Source organism: Galeopterus variegatus, unplaced genomic scaffold, assembly GCF_000696425.1.
Source record: "Galeopterus variegatus unplaced genomic scaffold, G_variegatus-3.0.2 Scaffold1800, whole genome shotgun sequence".
Classification (NCBI taxonomy): domain Eukaryota; kingdom Metazoa; phylum Chordata; class Mammalia; order Dermoptera; family Cynocephalidae; genus Galeopterus; species Galeopterus variegatus.
The window spans coordinates 208,287-228,021 of NW_007727911.1; the positions used below are offsets into that span (position 1 = coordinate 208,287).

At 45.8% G+C, this 19,735-nt stretch overlaps 1 protein-coding gene across 1 annotated transcript in view; it reads right to left on the reverse strand.

Moving 5' to 3' along the window:
* Window positions 1-8,321: 8,321 nt before the first annotated feature.
* Window positions 8,322-19,735, reverse strand: part of MARCH3 (membrane-associated ring finger (C3HC4) 3, E3 ubiquitin protein ligase) — a 36,900-nt gene continuing 25,486 nt past the window's right edge. Inside the window, exons 3-4 of the mRNA XM_008579048.1 lie at window positions 16,446-16,655; window positions 8,322-9,255 (exon numbers count right to left, since the gene is read on the reverse strand). Coding sequence (XP_008577270.1) covers window positions 9,097-9,255; window positions 16,446-16,655 — 369 coding nt within the window. The 3' untranslated portion in view covers window positions 8,322-9,096. The remainder of the gene's footprint in view (window positions 9,256-16,445; window positions 16,656-19,735) is intronic.

Below are 19,735 nucleotides of genomic sequence, written 5' to 3' on the forward strand. Positions count from 1 at the left end.
TCAACTCTGTGGTCCTGGGTTAGAACTGGCAGTGTCAGTGTAAACCCGTGGTTTCCAACATTCACAGTCAGCCCTCCACATCTGAGGGTTTCTCAAGATTCACCCAACCGTGGTTCGAAGATATGAGGGGAAAAAAAAATGAAGATAATATAACAATAAAAAGTACAAATTAAACAATACAGTATAACAATTATTTACATAGCATTTACATTGCATTAGGTATGATGAGTAAGCTAGAGATGATTTAAATACAGGAGGATGTGCTTAGGTTATAAGCAAACAGTACTCTGCTTTACATTAGAAAAATGAGCAGCTGCGAATTTTGGTATCTGCAGGGGTTCTGGGAACCTATCCCCCCTGGACACTCAGGGACATCTGTATATGGATATAGAAAATCTAATTAAGTAAGGTTCATCCAGGAATGAAAGGGCGGTGAAACACTGATGCACGTGTCTCACTACATTGGATTATAGTAGAAAGTTACACAAATTTCTCAATGTTGTTATTAGTTACATTTTATTATTGTTACTTAAAATAATAATTTCAAAACCTCATAGAGTATTAGACATTGAAGGGAAATAGAATAGTCCGATGAAAATATGTAAGAAAAATGTACGGTGAATATCATAATGGTGGAGAAACTCTGAACACACTCCAAGACTGGGAAGCCAGCGAATGCCCTGCTAGCATGGCTGTGAGGAAAGGGCTGCGGAGGGCCCTGGCTACTGCATGAAGTCAGCAAAGAGCAGGCTTACAAGGGACAAACTCTCAGGATCAACAAACCATAAGAACTCACACAGAGCTCAGCAGAGATACAGCATCACCAGTGCTCCTCCACACCAGCTCTAACCAACTAGAAAATATCATAGAAAATAAGATATAGTCACAATAGCAGGGCCAACCAAAAAATATTTAGGAATTAAGCTAACAAAGGACAAACAAGAATTTTATTGACAAAGATTAAAACTATTACAGGATATGAAAACAGCTGGATTAATGGTGATATGCTATGATCATCATCTGGGATCACTAAAAACTGTCAAGATATCAATTTTCATGAAACCAATATATAAATTCACTGAAATTCCAATAAAAATTTTATCAAGACCTTTTCAATGATTAACAATTCTAAAATTTATACATGGGAATAAAAAGCTTGATCACAATAACTAAATCAGTTTTGAAAAAGAGAAGCGTGAAGTCAGCAGGGGGTTGGGGGGGGAGTTGCTCATTCCACGGGATGTTGAGACGAACTATGAAGCCACAGTAAGAAACACAGTGAAGTAATGCAGGAACAGACAAGTAGACAAAGCCAGAAATCGAATCCTCAGAAACAGACCCGAGCTTGTGTGCACCTGGATATATGATCCAGGTGACACTACGATGAATGAGCAAAGGGGAGATCGTTTAGTAGATGCTGATAGAAAAATTGCCTACTTTAGGGAGATAATGTTGGACTCTGTATTATACCACCCATATACAGAAATGAACTCCAGAGAGATTAAAGGCCTAAGGGTGAAAGATAAAAGTATAAAGCTAAAGGAAGAAAATAGGAGAGATTAATTTTGTTATTTTGGAATGAGAAAGGACTTCCTAAATTTAAATAAGACCACCCACAGTACAAACCACATGACAAAACCCAGATTTGGTATGTCAAAATTAAGGATCTCTGTTCAACAAAGCATATACCATCTACAAAGTTAAGAGAAAACTGAACAAATGAGAGAAGGCCTCAGCCCATCAAACTGACTAAGGAGACTAAAAAGGAAAAGACAGGGAACCTAACATGAAATCAGGGAGATGTAAATTTGAACAGATATAAGCAATAAGACACAGGTTTTACTCTCGGATTGGCTAAAATGAACAAATAAATAATAGCTAGTGTTGGAAAGAAATGAGAAAACCCAACCACTGCCAGGGCGTGTCTAATGTGGTAAGGTCCTTCTGGAGAATATAAAAATAGTGAAATTAAATGTGTCAACATCCTATCACCCAGTGTATTAGTCCGTTTCTGTTGCTTATAACAAAATACCTGAAACTGGGTGATTTACAAAGAAAACGAAGTATATTGCTTACAGTTTCTGAGGCTGGGAAGTCCAAAAGTCCATCTGGTGGTGGCAACAGTGACCCAGGGGATCTCACCTTGCAAGATGGTGGAAGGAGAGAGAGAGAGAGAAAGAGAGAGATTCTCCTCTCTCTCCTTTTAAAGCCCTCAGAACCAAGCCCCTGACCACCATTTTTCATCCGTTCACTACTGCACAGTCCTACAATCCAATCACCTCTTCAAGGCTCCACCTTTCAATTACAGTAATAGGATTTCCCACCATCTTAGCAGTCATGGTGGGGGCCAGGTTTCTAATACATAAAGTCTGGGGGACACAATTCAAGCTTCAGTGAGTTTTGGGTGGACATCATTCAATCCACTACACCCAGCATTCCCACTGATGGATACTAACCCAGAGAAACTTTCTGGTGGGCCCATGCAGAGATGTGTACCAGGCTGTCCACCACAGACGGCACTGCTGGCTGGGACAGGCAGTTGACAGTAGCATGAAGAGAATGGAAAAGTAAAACGGAATCCCAAGCAGCCATTGGAAGCAATGAGCTAGATACACATACAGCAACATGGAGAGATCTTCAATGCACAGTAAGTGGGAAAGAGAATTATAACAGAATACTTTTTATGTAAATTAAGACATATACTCAGAAAACGATCTATTTTGCAAAGATATAGACATATTCAGTTTGTACTTCAGACAATTACTAGAGCGGGTGCCTCATGGAGGAAGGAGACGAGAGTGGAGCTGAGGCGTGCAGGGCGGGCATCTGAGGACAGCCGCGGAGAGGCGTCGCAGCACAGTGGTTAAGAGCGTGCACGCCCGAGGCTGACCGCCCGGGTCTGAATCCCGGCCCTGCTTCTTACTGGCTCTGTCACCTCGGGTAACAACCACCTCTCGGTAAAAAGGGACTGGTAGCTCACCTCCGAAAGGAAAAGGGCCCCGAACAGTTCGGTCCCTCCCTGTTTGGGCTGCAGCTCCTCCCACAAGAGGCGGGGCCTGGGGCTGCTTTGACCAACAGGATGCGGAGAAAGCGCCGCCCTGGGACTCGGAAGCCCGGGCGTTTCAGCGGGAGGACGCGTCTTCCCTCTTGGAAGCCTGAGCCGCAGCCGAGAGCGCGGCCCCGTGGAGGAGCACCTCTGCCATCGCACGGGAGGCACCGTCCGGGGAATGCCCAGCTCAGTCCCCGCCACCCCACGTGTAAAGTAATCCTGCCGACGATGCCAATTGCAAAGTGAGGCAAATCATAACCAAAGCCAAAATGTTTCATTATTTTAGTTATACTAAGTTTTCATTTATGTTGTCAGAGCTAAGGCTGAGACCCTCCAAACCCATTGTACAGACGGGGTCACCAGACCCCTCACATGCCAGGCTGGGTCCCCAGACCCTTTACACGCAGGTCCATGCTAGGTAATTGAGAAAGATTCCAGGAGCTGTTGACAGATGACATGAGCTCAGTCCTCAGCTTCCTCAGCGGCAGTAGCTTACAGGTCCAGCAGTGACAGTGGCCTTGCAGAGCGTCCCGGGGGGCGCTAGCAGCAGCCTCCTCCAGCAGCAGCAGCAGTGGCCTCCCCATGCCCACACCCCCCATGGGGGGCCATCCCGGGGATGGATGGCCCATGGATCAGAGGCGCCATGGATCAGAGCCACTCATCCTTATACTTAAGTCCATAACCCAGGACACCTGGGTGCACATGTGCAATTACACTGGATAACCAAGGAACACCTGAGTACAGATGCTTATTTACATCAAATGCTCCGCAACATTCTGAACATCTGAGGGGCCCTGACCATTTTTCCTATATTTTCCCAACACCAGGAAATAGAGAGATACAATAAAGTGACTGTTTTAGACCACTGAGTTTTGTTATGTGGCAGTAGATAGGGTTGTTACAACAATTAAAGGAGGTAATTTTCGTAGCCCGTGGCTTATGGGAAGTGCCTGGCACTGTACATGTATTTGTGGATTGAAAAAGAACAGGGACCGGCACAGACTGATGGTGATAGAAATTGTCATAAACTAAAATGTATGATTAAATTATTTCTTTGCACCTGATGTCCACGAATAAGATAAAGTAAAACCTTTGATAGGGAGGGACCATATATTCATTTCCTTGACGGGGAAACTATGGCCCTGTTAGGTGAAGCGTGTTCCAAAAAAAAAAAAAAAAAGAGTGTCTGGGAACAAAGCAGGGCTCTCCAAGCCAACTCTCCTTCTGCTGTCTTTGTGCCCAGAATTTAGAGCCTCCAAGAAGGCATGGGATGTATGATCTCAGTGATTCATGAGTCCCTCATTTCTGGGAACACAGACAGCTGATGGGCTGTATTTGTTTTCCTCTGTAGCACTAGACTCAGAACTAGCAAATTTTAAAAATCTGTAATGAATTCTCCATTAGCCATAGGCTCCAGTATCAGGAAATGCAAGGAAAATCAAAATCTACACATAATTCAAAGATCTCAATCAAGTCAGCAACTTCAACCTCCAGAAGGTCTCTTACAGTTCCTTTTACTCCCAAGCACAATACACAATAAACATCTGTTAACTATCTAAAATTAATCCCTATTTTTTTGAAAAGGATTTCAAAACAATGTTTATGGACTTTCAAATTGATTATCAAAATTGCTCACCGAGGGGCCGGCCCGGTGGTGCACTGCTACAGTGCGCCACTTGGGAAGCGTGGCGGCGCTCCCGCCAAGGGTTCAGATCCCACATACAGACCGGCCGCCCACTGGCTGAGCGAGGAGCGGGGGCAACACCGAGGGTTGCGATCCCGTTGCCGGTCCCGGTCCGGTATGGGCGCGACACTGAGGGTTGCGATCCGTTGCCGGTCACGAAAAAAAGACAAAAAGACAAAAAAAAAAAAAATTGCTCACCGAAACCCAGGCTAGGGCAAAATAACCCAGATGGTAGCAACTGAGTGGAAGGAGGGAAAGTGAAGGGCATTGCCATTAATTCATGAACTACTGGGAGCCAAGGCTTGCACATCTTACAAAAACTATATGTCGTAGAGACAAAAACTGAGGGTTGGATAGGTGGGGATCTCTTGTCCATAATCTGCAGCAGGGATGTTGCAGAACCAGAATTCAAACTCAGGTTGTTTGACTCCCTAGCTGGTTCTCTTCTGCACTACTGCATTGGGAAGCAGAGCCAGAATCACCCCAGAACAACTAAAACAGCAAGGGAAAGGCAGAATGTGCCAAAGCCAACTTCTGACACTGAGACTTTTATGAAGCCAAAAAAGGTGGATCGTAGCCCATGCATTTCTGCAGACTGGCACGTTTTGAGAGAGTGAGCAGTTGCCCAGACAACACTAGCTGCAGTGCCAATTTCTTATGACTCCAACCACAGCAGCACCAGATTTCACATGGTCAATCTGCCAGTCAGTAGATCCTCTGTGTGCTTGGCCAGGAAGGACAGTGGCAAGCCAGGTCCATCACAGTCCCAACCTTTTCCTCCTAAAATAATCCTGAACCCTGTCCCCACCCATTGGCCCAACTCCTTTCCCACTTCAGGCTTGCGAATCACAACTCTACATTTCTCATCTAGCACTAGGGATTACAAACTGTGTGGCTGATCTTCAGACAACTTCTAGGAATACTCCGAAGTGGAAAGGGAGCATTTACTCATTTCATTTCCTAGCTCTTTCCTCCTCAGGTTCTTCTGGCCTTGGGGCAGAACCTAGTACGGGAAGCTATGTAAACTGTGTGGAGTATCAAGGAAGGCAGAGGGGATACAAATATGAGAGAAAGAGGCGTGGCGCAGGCACAGATCTGGAGCTCAGCTAGAGGACAGTGCTCAGAGCAGACAGTGCTCAGAGGGGAACAAAGAGGCCCCGGGAGGAAATTGAACCTGCAGCTGGCTGCTTGCCTAAGTGCGGGTCAGCTGGGCTTCACTTCCATTTTCTCCTTTGGCTCCTCCATGCCCAGACGAGTCACTTTCACTGAAAATGAAAGGACTATGGCTACAGCCCAGCTGAAAGTGACATCCATGGCAGGGCCCAGGCACTCAGGGCAGGGGAGACCAGGACAAGGAAAGACAAATCAAAGTAACTTGCAAATCATGCCATTTATTTTTCCTTAATTGGATCTTAACAGCTCTTCTGAGCTTCTGCTCAGTTCTCTGAGGAGCCGTAGAATTTGTGTGGATGCTCTGTGTCCTCGTCCTACCCCCACATGAGAACATCCAGTATCACACGCAGGGCAGGCAAGAGCACGCTGGACTCGTTTTAGTTGTTAAGTCCCCCTCTGGCTTCAACATGACACACATTTGTCTCTACATGACATGCTAAAGAAAAACAGGATGGGATCACGGCAGGAAAGAGAGCTGTGTAAGAAGTCAGTGGAAGAGAAGCAGTGAAACACCAGCACCCTTTACCTGTTCCCGCTCCTCATCCCTTCCTCTGCTTCTTGATCTTTCAAAAAGAAAGAAGCAAAGGAAGAGAACAAGGCTAGCAAGGCTGCTAGTAACCCATATGGCGACTTTGTGCCCCTTAGCAAAAGGCACCTTTCTTCAGGCAGATGCTCCCTTTCCCTGGAGCCTGGCTTGCAGGCAGGAGCAGAGCCTGAATCTCAGCCTCCACCTGTCCTCATGCTCTCTTGGCAGGGTGCCCTTATGCACATGCTGCAGTCCCTAGACTCTCCTACCTTGAACAACCTCAGGGGTAAAAGACCAAGAGGGGATGAAGTATCCTCCAAGAATTTTTAGACTCCCAGATGGACCTTGGTGCTGATGGGAATCAGGGTCTCTCACAAGGAGGTCCCAAGCTGGTGGCCTGGGAAGGAAGGCACTGATACTGTCATACTTGACTGCCAGGGTGTCCTGGCCACCACCCCACATGCAACCTACTCTGTGCATCTTAGACTCAGCTTTACTTCCCAGGGTGGGGATGCAAATATGGGGACAGAGATGTGGCACAGGCGCAGAGCTAATGTGTCAACCCTTCTCAGTGAGGAGCTTGGTCAGCTGCCTGGGATCTGCCTGCCTTTGATAGTGTCATTATTTTTCATCTCTTGAACCAAGACAGCAGGAATTCTCTGCAGCCAACCTCAACAGGAAATGATCCTGGGAGTCTGCCGCTTCCTTAATTCATGGAAGAAGCAGGAAAGAGAAAGGGTATGGTCCTCTCATGAATGTTGTGCCATTCAGTTGAGGTGTCACCGGTTAACCTGACAGCTCAGGGACCAAGGCTGGGTGGACAGCGTTTATCAAGTATATTACAGGCCTCACAAGCTACCAAGTTGGACTCTTTGCTCTGGAAATTTAATGTGTGACAGCTGCGTGCAGCCAGTGGTGTCCAGCATTTTAAAAAGGTCAATTAAGAAACGGTTGATGGTGCTGCAGCTAATGACAGCCCCGAGGGGTGAGCAAGGCCGGGTAAACAGAAGGGCTGAGATGTATATTACTGGAATTGAAGTGTCGAAGTGAAGCGTGGTGGGGAGGAACTCTATTGTCACAAGTCATAAAGCACATCTGAGTTTGCAGCAGAGAGCAGTACAGCTGTTTGCCTCCCCGGGCAGCGTGGGGAGCAGCCTGTAAATGGAGGGCCTGGCCCCACATGGCAGACACCTGCATCAGCTCCATCAATCTGCAGACAAAAATCATTACCTCCTCGTTGCCCATTCTTTTGCACTTTTTTGCCCTCCCACGTGGGGAGCATAAGGCAGACGCTGGAGTGATACTCAGAATGTGGGTCATGTACTAGAAATCCATATTTTAAGCATTCCCCGAAGCTGGCTCGGCCCCCAGCCTGCGGCGTGTGCGGGTGCTTGCCTCGGGAGGTGGCGCTACCTGGTTCAGTGTCCGCATGAAGCAGGCTGTGGATCAGTCCCTTCACACTGTGACGGATGAAAGAGGACATGGAACCCTTAGAAAAAGTCTATTTTGGCCTGTGACAGAATTGGCTCATGGTTGGAAGAAGGCACTGCGTGGGGCTCCTTTTTTTGAAAATCAGACAAAGGGGTCTTAGACTAAGTGATCGGCTGCTAGGACAGGCTTTTTTTTGCCACATCTACCTGTCAAGTTAGAAATTCAGTAGAGCAATGGGAACACTAATTGATATGCAAAACAAGTCTAGGGTTCCTAGAATGTCTGATGATCCTCCAATTCATTACGGATGCAGAATTAAGACATGCACTAAATGAGATGGGAGAAAGAACACCAACCTCTTTGCTTTCCCTTTTTTTTTTTTCTTTTTCAAACCTACTTTGGGAAACTTCACAGGTTTTATGACTAAAAAAAAAAAAGAGTACTGCCATCAGTAGGGGTTGTCTTTCACACACTGGATATTTATTATTAGAAAATAGCTTCTATCAGCTGTCAGTACCAAACAAGTTGAAAGAGCGTGCTTCTCACCATAATTTTTTTTTTCTCCTTAATGATATTTAAATAAACAGCTCACTGTGTGGAGAGTTGCCACGCCTCCCCCCCCCCTTTAAAAACAATAACTAAATGAAGTTTAGTACAAAACATACTTCAAATATGACTTTTCTGCAATCGTTATGCTGTCTCCGTGAGTGAGGGACATGAAAGAGATGAGAAAGACCACTCAAGCTGTCAGATTATCCCAAAGAATCCACCTGGAGAACAAATAAACTAACCCAAATAAAACCCATCCAAACCAAGAAACCAGTTTTGACGTTGGCTTTCGATTGTAATTATCATCTAAGTTTAATATATATATATATATATATATTTGAAATAGTAATAAAAAAGGAAGGATTGAATTGCATTCTTAGCAGTACAATCTTCCTCATACGTTAAAGAGGTGTTCAGGAAATTCCATACAGTATCTGCTAAATACACGTTTGGCAGCTTAGCAAATATCATATGATTGCAGCATCCATGATTTGAAGTACGACAGCGTTTGCTTTCTTCTGGAGGAGGTCATTGCTCGGGGCGATGTGTTAATCCGGCTCTGGATGTTCTTAGACCCACAGGTTTAAGGAAGGGCGTGGGGGTGGCTCAGTGCATGGCCCCAGTGCAGAAACTTCTGAACCCCAAACAAAAAATCAACCAACCAACCAACCAACCACACAAAAATCAAACAATTGTCTCCTTAGAGTTCCTCTTGGCTGAATGGAGGCCCAGCAAGGACTGCTGGTTAGAAGGTACATTGACAGACTTTGGAATGAGGAGAATCACCCTCTGATTGGTCCGACGCCATTCGTTGTACAATCGACAGTGGTACCTAAATGACACCTGGGCGTGGGAGAGGAAAAATAAGAGAAAGTATTCAGGTAAGCAGACATTGATAATCAGTCCAAGAAACAAACATGTCATTTAACACTTTCAAAGAGCTAGCAGCACTACAGTGGGGCAAGAACCCTGGGCAGAACTGCCCTAGCAGGCAGTTGAGTGTTGGGAGATTGGGTACCGACCAAAGAGCACCCCATGTGTGAACCCCTGGGCAGGGCTCGTGTGGGTGGCTTCCTTTGCTCCTCTTCATACTGGGAAAAATCAGGGTATGAATCGGAAAATGAGGTTCTTTCTGAGTTTGGATTTATTTTGGGGCTAGCCATGTTCTGGGCCATAAAACATCCGCTGTGAAGAAGGGTGGCTGGAGGCAGCAGAACAGAGAGTGAATACAACGCCAGCCCTGGTCCAGCTGTGTGACCTGGGCAATGTGTCTGTCTGGTCCTCAAGTTCCTCTCTGTTAAATGAGAGAGATGCTAGGCTTCATGCACCTGCCTGCCCGTTACACACTGCACAACTCAAAGGACCCCATTTATACCCTTGTTTTGTGCTGTGGACAACTTGCACAACTGCACTTGGTGGCCCCAATAGGTGATCCCTGATTGCCTCCAGCTTCAACATTCTATAGCTTCCAGTGAGGAAGTCCCAGCATGGGCAGCAAGTCTTCTGATAAGTCTTCTTGAGTCTCGGGCTGGGGGTGGCACAACTTCTATGGGTGTCCACAGTGCCTTGTGCCTACCTCAGCATGGCATCGGTGCCCTGGACACCACTGTACATGTTTCTCTCTCCCCCTGCACTGGAAGCATCTTTAGAGCAGGGCTTGTGTTGTATTTATCTTTGTATGCCCAGCATCTGTCACAGTGCCTGGCACTTAGGAAGTTGCTCAGGAGAGTTTGCTGAGTGAATGAGTGAATAACACCCGATGCTTTCTGATTGCAACACTGCTTCAAACGTAAGCCTCTCTTATACATGACAGTATGAGCAGTGAACCCTATGGTCAATTGTGACATATCTGTGTCCCTGAAGTGCTTGCTTTTTATGTAAATATACTGGAATGAGACACTTAAACCTGTCGTTTGTTTTGGAGATGGCTGGCATAAAGCATTGATAGACTGCCTGGGAAATTCAGTCTGTACTTTTCAAGATGTACAAACTGCCTTTTAAAATGGCGGTAGGTTCCAGTTTGAGTGCATCTAGATGACTAGGTAAGTGTTGGGAAGGAAGGTGCACATGAGCTTAGAGTGACAAATCACCCATGTCTGGGCTTTTAATTCTCGTGGGGGAGGGGAAGGATCAGGGGCTGTGTTGACCCTAATAAGGGTCCACAGTTAGCACGAAGTGGGCTAACCCGATGGTTTGAGTTCAGCATTTCTGGAAGTAGAGGAGAGTATAGGCCCTTGATCAGAATGGGCTTGTTAGTCTTCATGGCAGGATCATGGAATTCAAGGCCACTTGCTCCAATTTCTGAGGCTAGGAAGCAGATGCCACAGGCTGAGTGCCAATGAGATTTGAGTATGAAAATATAAGCTTTTAAACTCACACAGATGTGCTTTTCTCCACAAGGCCCTGAACATGCCAAAGTGGATCAGGTTTCTTTGTTTGTTTCTTTTAAAAGCTTGATTCTCTTATAGCTATTCTGTGCTGCTGTGGCTTGGTGTTGCTCATAAATGTAGGAGAGGCAGGTTGGAAAGCCTGCTGTTCAGGGCCAAGGGCAGGAAAGAGGTAGAATGCACCCAAGTGCTAATGAAGAACTTTGGCAATACAAGAAGTCTGGAATCTGGAAATATTACAGGAAGGCTGAGTTTCAAATCAAGAGTCCCTTCCTTTGTGATGCTGAAGAGAAGTACCTGTGGGTGCCTGCAGGCAGCACCTTCCTCTACAGCATGCGGAGCAGGCACAGGCTCTGGGACCAGGCACATCAGGCTGGAGTCCCCATCCTCCACTCAGTGGCTGCATGACTCTGGGACGTGATTTGTCATCAACAAGCTTCTGTTTCCTCATTTGTAAAACGTGAATGATAGTATCTCAGATAATATAAAGCACTTAGCATAGAGCCTCACACACCTGTTAGTGTTCTTGCCTGTTATTTTTCATGTGTTAAATATGAAAAAGAAGATGATAATTTTGTGACATTCCTTCTTAGATATACCTGAAAACTAAACACAAGCTAGGCCTTGCTCTCTGTGTGGTCGTGAACCATTAGCAGTCTGCATCACCTGTGAGCTTGTTAGAATATCAGGATTTGGGGCCCGCCCAGACCCCTGAAAACTAAACACAAGCTAGGCCTTGCTCTCTGTGTGGTCGTGAACCATTAGCAGTCTGTGAACCATTAGCATCACCTGTGAGCTTGTTAGAATATCAGGATTTGGGGCCCGCCCAGACATAAGGAATCAGAGTTCATTTTCACAAGATCCCCAGGTGATTTGCATGTACATTGAAGACTGAGAAGCACTGCTTCAGAGAACACAGGGAGTCGAGGACTTAGCAGTTTTCCTGGTTCCCTGGACGGGAAATAAAATCACCCCCTTGTGTAGACAGACAGATGAGATCTTATTATACATTAATCTATTTTAATTGCCGTTAACCACCACAGAGCAGGCAAATCCAATCAATAAGAAGAAGGCATCTTATGAAGATGACTCCCTATCAGAGAAAATAGAGGAAGGAGAGCACAGTGCAGATGAGACCACAGGCTGGCAGCAGCCCAGGATTAGTGCCTGTCTCTAGATGCTCCAAGATGCTTCCTCCTTGCCATGCAATACAGCAGGCAAAAAAGAGTTTTAATTTAGATAAATAAAAAGGTAGTGAGGAAAAAATGAACAACATAAACCAAAAAGATGCTGTAATAATAATGTTAGGAACTTCATTTAGATATTAATTTTCTGAGGTTTTAAGGAGAGAGTAGGAAGAAAGACTATAGGGCCCTATTCTAAAAGTACTACTCCTCTTGAGGTGGGTTTCCTGAAGTTCATTCATTTACTGATCTAAAGGCTATAACTAACCTATCATGGGCAAGGTCTGTTGTTCAGCGTTGTGATCACATGAATGACACAAGAAGGGTTAGAAAATGTTAGCACCCACCTCTCCCCATCAGGGAGGTGGCTGAGGCTGTGGCGAAGGTTTGCTGTAAAGTCACAGCAGGCTTTGGGAAATCTTTTGATTACATATATATTTTTCGTCCTTTCCCTCCAGAAGTTAGGGCATGACTTAAGCCTATTGACGGGGCCAGGGCTTTGGTAAGTTACCTTCCCAGTAATGGGCTCAGCTCACCTATCTCTGACGGCACCGTGGAGAAGGCTGCCTGGCAGTAAACTGGCCATGGTGAGATGCTGCTGAGCACTCTCAGGCCGCCCATTGGCTGTTGGGGGATGTGTCTAAAGCAGCCCCACAGTGTCCTTGCTGGTACAGTGTTCTGTTGGAGGTTCCGGCCTTTATAACAAGAATCTAAATGATCAACCCATGGCCAGGTTGCTAACCATTACACCATAGGGCCACCCGTTAAATGATCAACCCATGGGACTGAGAGTTAGTCTTGGAGGAACCAGGCCATTCATTTATTTGCTCTGTGCCGGTCACTGGTTGCATCTGGGATGCAGTGAACAGAAAGACTTCCTCAGCCATGGTGCCTCGATTGTCACAGCTCTAGGGACTAAGACAAGTCCATTACAGACCATTTCTTCATGCTTAATGTGTACTCAGTTCTCATCTTTGTGTCTGTGTATGGGCTTCAAAGCATTTGTGACATGAACTGTGTTTCTGGGGCACTTTTGCCTGAGCTCTTGGAGTGGAAATGGCTATGGCCCTGGCCTCCTGGGTCCCAGGCAGCTTCTGGAACACAGCAGATTGAAGAGGGTAGGAGTTTGCATCAAGACTGGGCTGTTTTGGTCACGTGAGCCCGCGAAAAAGTCCAAAGGCACTTTGAGGTGTGCGGTGAGAGTGCTTGTCCCTCACACAGCACCGGTGGCGAGGTCCTTCCAGGAACAGCTCCTTTGAGGAGCCAGGCTTCAACTGACACCGTGTTTGTTTATCTAAGACATTTTCACAGCATATTCTCCTTAAGCTTGACAGCTTGTTTACCATGGGTTTCTGCCGTAGGGCAGTTTCCAAGTGCTGTCAGCTTCTGAATTACCGCTCTTGCCAGGGCTGCTCAGTACAGCATTTATCTGGGAAGGAGTTATTCTATATTCAGTAACCTATTGCTGAGCTGTCTGCACAGCACGTTTCTCACACCAGTCAAGGGCAGAAGGGCCTTTCTTTTCCTCCTACTACTCTGCATTTTTTAGAGGGCTGGGGGAGGGTGGGAGTTGGGGGAGCAGGCAAGCCATGGAAAGAAAGTGGGGGCAGCACTATGCTGGGTCCTTGGATATATGTTCTCAGGTGTTATCCTACTTATTCTCCACAGTAGCTCATTGACCCAGGGGTTTTCAATTATTTCCTCCATTTTTCTGTATAAAAGGCAGGATGATCAGAGAGGTTAAGTGTCTTTCCTATTTGAAGTTACACAGCTATTAGGATGCTAAACGTTGGGTTTTTTTTTTTTTTGTCTTTTTTTTACTGACCGGTAATGGGATCGCAACCCTCGGTGTTGCGCCCGCACCACGCTCAGCCAGTGAGCGGGAACCGGTCTCCACATGGGATCTGAACCCTCAGCAGGCACCACCGCGCTCCCAAGCGGCACACTTTCCAGTGCGCCACCGGGCCGGCCCTAAACGTTGGGTTTAAACACTGGGCCTTTGGATTCTAAATGCATGCACTTTACTAGGTAGCACTGCCTCCTGGAAACATTTCTGGAATGAAGTATATTATCTTCCTCCTCAAAGAACCTAGTTTAGGTACTTTCCCACCCAAACCTTCCTTTCACCTGATATGGGAAATGAAACAGGGTCACGACCATTTTTCTCTAGATCTTCTTTTTCTTCCTTTTTTCCTTCCCTGCGACTCCCCATCTCCCACCCTTTTTTTTTCTTTCTATTAGATAAGTGTATGCTTTACAAAGCAGGTTTTCAAAAAGGTCTTAAACTGGTTTTGAAAGCCCAGCATTTCAGTCTTATCTTCACCTGTCCTTCATTGCACTTTACTAGGTAGCACTGCCTCCTGGAAACATTTCTGGAATGAAGTATATTATCTTCCTTCTCAAAGAACCTAGTTTAGGTACTTTCCCACCCAAACCTTCCTTTCACCTGATATGGAAAATGAAACAGGGTCACGACCATTTTTCTCTAGATCTTCTTTTTCTTCCTTTTTTCCTTCCCTGCCACCCCCATCTCCCACCCTTTTTTTTTTCTTTCTATTACATAAGTGTATGCTTTACAAAGCAGGTTTTCAAAAAGGTCTTAAACTGGTTTTGAAAGCCCAGCATTTCAGTCTTACCTTCACCTGTCCTTCATCGTAGAAACTCTTCTAAGAAAAATCATAAACTAGAAAACCTCTGAATATGGTGAAGACTTACANCACCCCCATCTCCCACCCTTTTTTTTTTCTTTCTATTACATAAGTGTATGCTTTACAAAGCAGGTTTTCAAAAAGGTCTTAAACTGGTTTTGAAAGCCCAGCATTTCAGTCTTACCTTCACCTGTCCTTCATCGTAGAAACTCTTCTAAGAAAAATCATAAACTAGAAAACCTCTGAATATGGTGAAGACTTACACTTAATGATGATTTGCAAAGTGCTTTCCCGTGTACTCTTTCACTTCACTCTCCTAACACCAGGGGAAGTTGGCAGCATGGACATTACTACCAGCCCAACTTTACCAATGAGGACACTGAGGCTCAGAGAAGTGAAATGACTTTCCCAAGGTGGTGCAGTTGACAGTTGGATGGTGCTAGTTAGACTATTTAATGGCTTATTCATAACCCCTCTTCCGTCACAAAAGAAGCTTCTGGATCAGCTTCATTGCTTGATTCATAATGAACCAGGACACGCTTTGGAAGCATGCACTTTTAAAAGAGGCAATAATAGTTTCACCTGGGGCTTCATTAGCCTGGGAAAGAAAAGTCTAAATTAATCAGAGGACTCAGATAAATCCTTACCATTAGAAAACTCCCCATTTACCAAGGCTCAAGTCAGGTTTTTCTTACAGAGACTGAAATGTGTTCCCTTACTGTCTGAACACTCTCATGGGAAGGGAGATACAGAGCTGGCAGAGCCACATGATGAAGAGTGAAATGAACAGGGTCGTAGGAGTGGCAGCTGATGGAACAGGGTTTGGGAGACAGAAGAAGGGAGGAAGTGTGAGCATAAGCAGCAGCTTCCACATGCTGACACTGTGCTATGGGATATGGGAATGGTACGTGTTAGACAGGAAATATGTATTGAATAACAATGGAACGTGCTCCGATTAGAAATGAGCAGGCACAGGAAAGTAATGCCAGGAAGCAGGGGGCCCGGCTTCTGAAAATATTCTAGAAGGTAGTGACGTCCTTCTCTGCCGCTCCCAGAGGGAGCATAAGGGGAGAGATCAAACCCTGCACTTTGTTGGTGCTGCCAACTGGTGCCCAAGCAATCCACTTACTGCAGGAAGTTAAAAGAATGAAAAAAAAGATATTTAAAAATTCTTCCTCATATACAGCAGTAAGACATCGCGAAATAGCTTTTCTTTGGTGGCAGCTTCTCAGCTAGATAAATTAGTGCTTTTATGGGCAGCAGAGTCAATATCTAAACACACAGAATAATCATCAGGCAAAGTGTGGTTCCATATCCAAACAAAGACTTTAGGCTGTGTCAGGGCAGAAGAAGAAAATAACCAGCAGAGAGGATTCATGGTCTGTGCAGACAGTGGCAGCAAAAGTGGCCAAGTACATCATTCACAATATACTACAATCCCAGTAAGTGAGAAACAGAAACAAGAGAGAGAGAGAGAGCACCATGCCTCATGACAGACGGACTCCTGGACTACTAGAGGAGGGATGTGCTCAGGGGGTGTGCCTTTGAATGATGGGCACTCAGAAGCTGGGCTTTTTCTTTATTTGGTCTGCTCTTCCTTGCAGTGCAAATACACACAGACACACACACTCTCTCTCTCTCTCTCACACTCACACTCACATGCAGTAATAAGCCAAATCACATCCTCCTGCCGGCATTTAAGTCTGTTTGCTACCAGGCAGGTGAGACGTACTACAGACAGGAGGGAAGGCTTGTGGCAGCTGTGAGGCTGCCAGCTTCAGCTGGCCTGAACCCCGGCCACCGGCCATACTTACTAGTGTCCAAAAGAGGTAAATGGTGAAGAGTGCGACAGTGAGTGCAATCAGTCCGACGGCTTCGAGCCGACTACTAAAGTGCAGGTGGTCCACGGCGCCCCGCAGGCACAGCCAGCCCGAGATGGTGGCCAGGGGAGTTATAAACAAGAAGCACACCATGTCTCCAAACAGGGTCCGCTTCTCATGCTGGGGGCCAGGGTTTCTGAGCCACTGCCAGGGAAAGGGAGACAGAAAAAAACCAGGGAGAAGGTTAATGCCGTGCAGAGTGGACATACTGCCCGAAGTTGTCTTTGCCTTCGGAATCTGGCCTGTTGTGAGATAACAAGGAGGCATCATAGGCTCATTCCCATGCCACCACCCCCTGAATAATAATGATTACGATAATAACAAGGATAATTTACAGTGTCCTTGCTGTAGATGACCTGCTTTTTGTGGAAACAGTTCATTTATTTTTTTTTAAATTTATTTTTTGGCGGCTGGCTGATGGGGGGATCTGAGCCCTTCGCTTTAGTGTTGTAACACCACTCTCTAACCAACTGAGCTACCCAGACAGCCCTGGAAATAGTTCAGTGGCTACTACTCTGAATGACAATAGTCCCATGGGGAAGGTAGAGAGGATATTACTCCTGGAAGGTAACAGCTGAGGTACATGTGGTCAAAGCCTTCAAGTGTCTCGACGCTGGGAATGTGAGCCGGGAAGGGTTAACTTAGCAGGTGTGGGTTGCTCAAACCCTGCATATTTCCATACAGGCCTGTTTTCAGGACTTGCTATTGAGAGATGAGCTCTGAGTCCTTGTAATATCCTGCCCAAAGAGTGCTTTGCATGCCTGAGGCCCTGGGCTTTGGCCTAGTTTGATTAGGTAGTTTATTCCAACAGTGTGATTTACAGTGAACCCTATTTTTGCCTGGGGGGTGAGGGAAGAGGGACTGGGAGTCTGAGTAACTGAGGTCAGTCACGCTGGTATTGCATGCCTATGTGGCTGACCCTAGTACAAATACTGGATACCAAGGCTCAGGTGAACTTCCCTGACTGACAACACTTTGCACGTGTTGTCAGAAATTGTTGCTGGAAAAGTTAAGCATATCTGTGTGACTCCACTGGGAAAGGACACCTGGAGGCTTGTGCCTAGTTCCTCCAGGACCTTGCCCCATGCACCTTTTCCCTTGCTGCTGTTAATCTGTAGTCTTTTGCTGTGATAAACCATAATCATAACAGTTTTTTTGAGTCCTGTGAGTCCTTCTAGTGAATCATTAAGCCTAAGGGTGGTCTTGGGGACCCCCAACACAGAATGAGACTCACCTGACTCCACTAACTCAGTAATGCCCCTTTCTTGGCTTTTAAGACCCTGAACCTTCTCACTCAGGACCACCTCTGACATTTTGACTGCACTATCATCTTGAGTGAACCAACCCCAAAAAGGATGGGGAAAACTTTATGCTTGTTGAAAGGCTAAAGATAAGAATTCCTACCCTACAGGAAGGGAAACAGGGCCGTTCCCCCCCACCCCCCACTTGGATACTGCTGAATGCCTGCTTAAAAACTTTCCATAATTCATTCTCTGATGGATTACAGTGTAATCCAGTGCTTATGTACTGGTGTCAGTACACACTGGTAATGAGGCCTAGTGGCTTTTCTTCAGATTAGCATTGAAACAGTCCCCAGATAATTTGACATTCCCATCTCACTAGCCCATGTAGTAACAACAGAGGCCAAGGAGTACAGAGAGGGAGTGTGGTCAAGCAGATGGTGGGGTGGGGGTGGGGAGAGACACTGGCTATCTTCTGCCATGTCCCCACCAACAAAGGGTGCCGGGCATTGTCTGTCTCCACATGTCCCGCAGTGCTGGGGCTGGCCTGCTAGACAGGAGCACTGTGGGCTGCTGAGGTGACACCCTAAGTGGCCACGGCAACTGCTCCTACGAAGCCACTGGTGGGAGGGAAAGGACCATGAGCCGGGAGACAAGAGTGGATGGGGCTGGCTGCAGAGGTCTGAAAGAAGAAACAGAGGAGCTGCAAGGAGGGCAAGCGCGTTCAGGAGAGAGCGGTGTAAGGGCTGGCAAAAACCTCAAGAAGTGAGCAGCACTGGCAGCAGGTAAAAGGCATGGAAGAAAGTTTTCTGGGAGGGGCCCTTCCTCAAATGTTTGCTTGAACCCCCAACATGCCACTTTCCAGGGATAACCCACCTTCAAAATGGGCTGAGAGGCTGAAAGAGTCAATCTCAGCTCAAAAATGCATGTGAGTAAATATTATATAACAGACAACAGGGAGTTGACTTGTCTGTGAGTGTAAATACAGCATTATAAATATTTAATATAAGTACCAAAATAAGTGCAAATGATTTTAACCCTGCCATGTGTTGTCATGCCACCTCAGACAGCTCAGCAGCTTTAAAGAAATTCAAGGGGCTCTTATTAATTGACATCCTCTTGCCTAAATACTGGGAACATCACTATGAAGTGGAGAGTAGAAATAGGGCATCATTATCCCGATTTCTCAGAGGCTCAGCAAGGTTAAATGATTGCTCTAGGTGATGCAGAGACTGAACTGAGAGGAGGAGCAGGATCTCTCTACTCTTATTCGATGTGTTATTAGTGAAATAGTTGAAAATTAAAATCGCAAGGCATTCAGACACCCAGATTCTCAAAACAGTGGTGCCCAAATTGTGGTAACCCAATTCCCCCTGCAGTTTTGATTTTCCCTGGAAGCAGACAGGAAGCCTGTGTACCCTTCTCTTCACGTCCACTTGTTGGAACGTAGTCGGCTCTCAGTAAATATGCTACAGATGTGCACAGATATGCTGACCTCCTTGGCTACAACTTTCCTTTTTTTCTTTTTTTGCTTGGGAATTCTGTATACACTTTATTAACACCAATTTAGTACTTATCTTTGTAGCCCTTGACATACCCAATGAAATGACTCAGATATAGAAGGAGGTAATTATGAATCACTGTTTATCTGTCTGATGTAAAATAAATGTGCAGATACAAACTAGAAATTATGATTGCTTGTTCCCAGTTTCCTGTTTTTTAATTGTTCTTTGATCTTCTATATTCCTGAAGAATTTCCAGGTCATTTAATATGTCTATGATCACCCCACACCTGAATTCCACACTTTATTAATACTATTTTTAGGGGGGCTCAGCTTACTCTTGGGGTTGTTTGCTGCTGGTCATATTTAAGTATGAAGTCCTTTTTTTTTTTTTTTTGTCTTTTTCCGTGTCCGGCAACGGATCGCAACCCTCAGTGTCGCCCCCGTACCGGACCGGGACCGGCAACGGGATTGCAGCCCT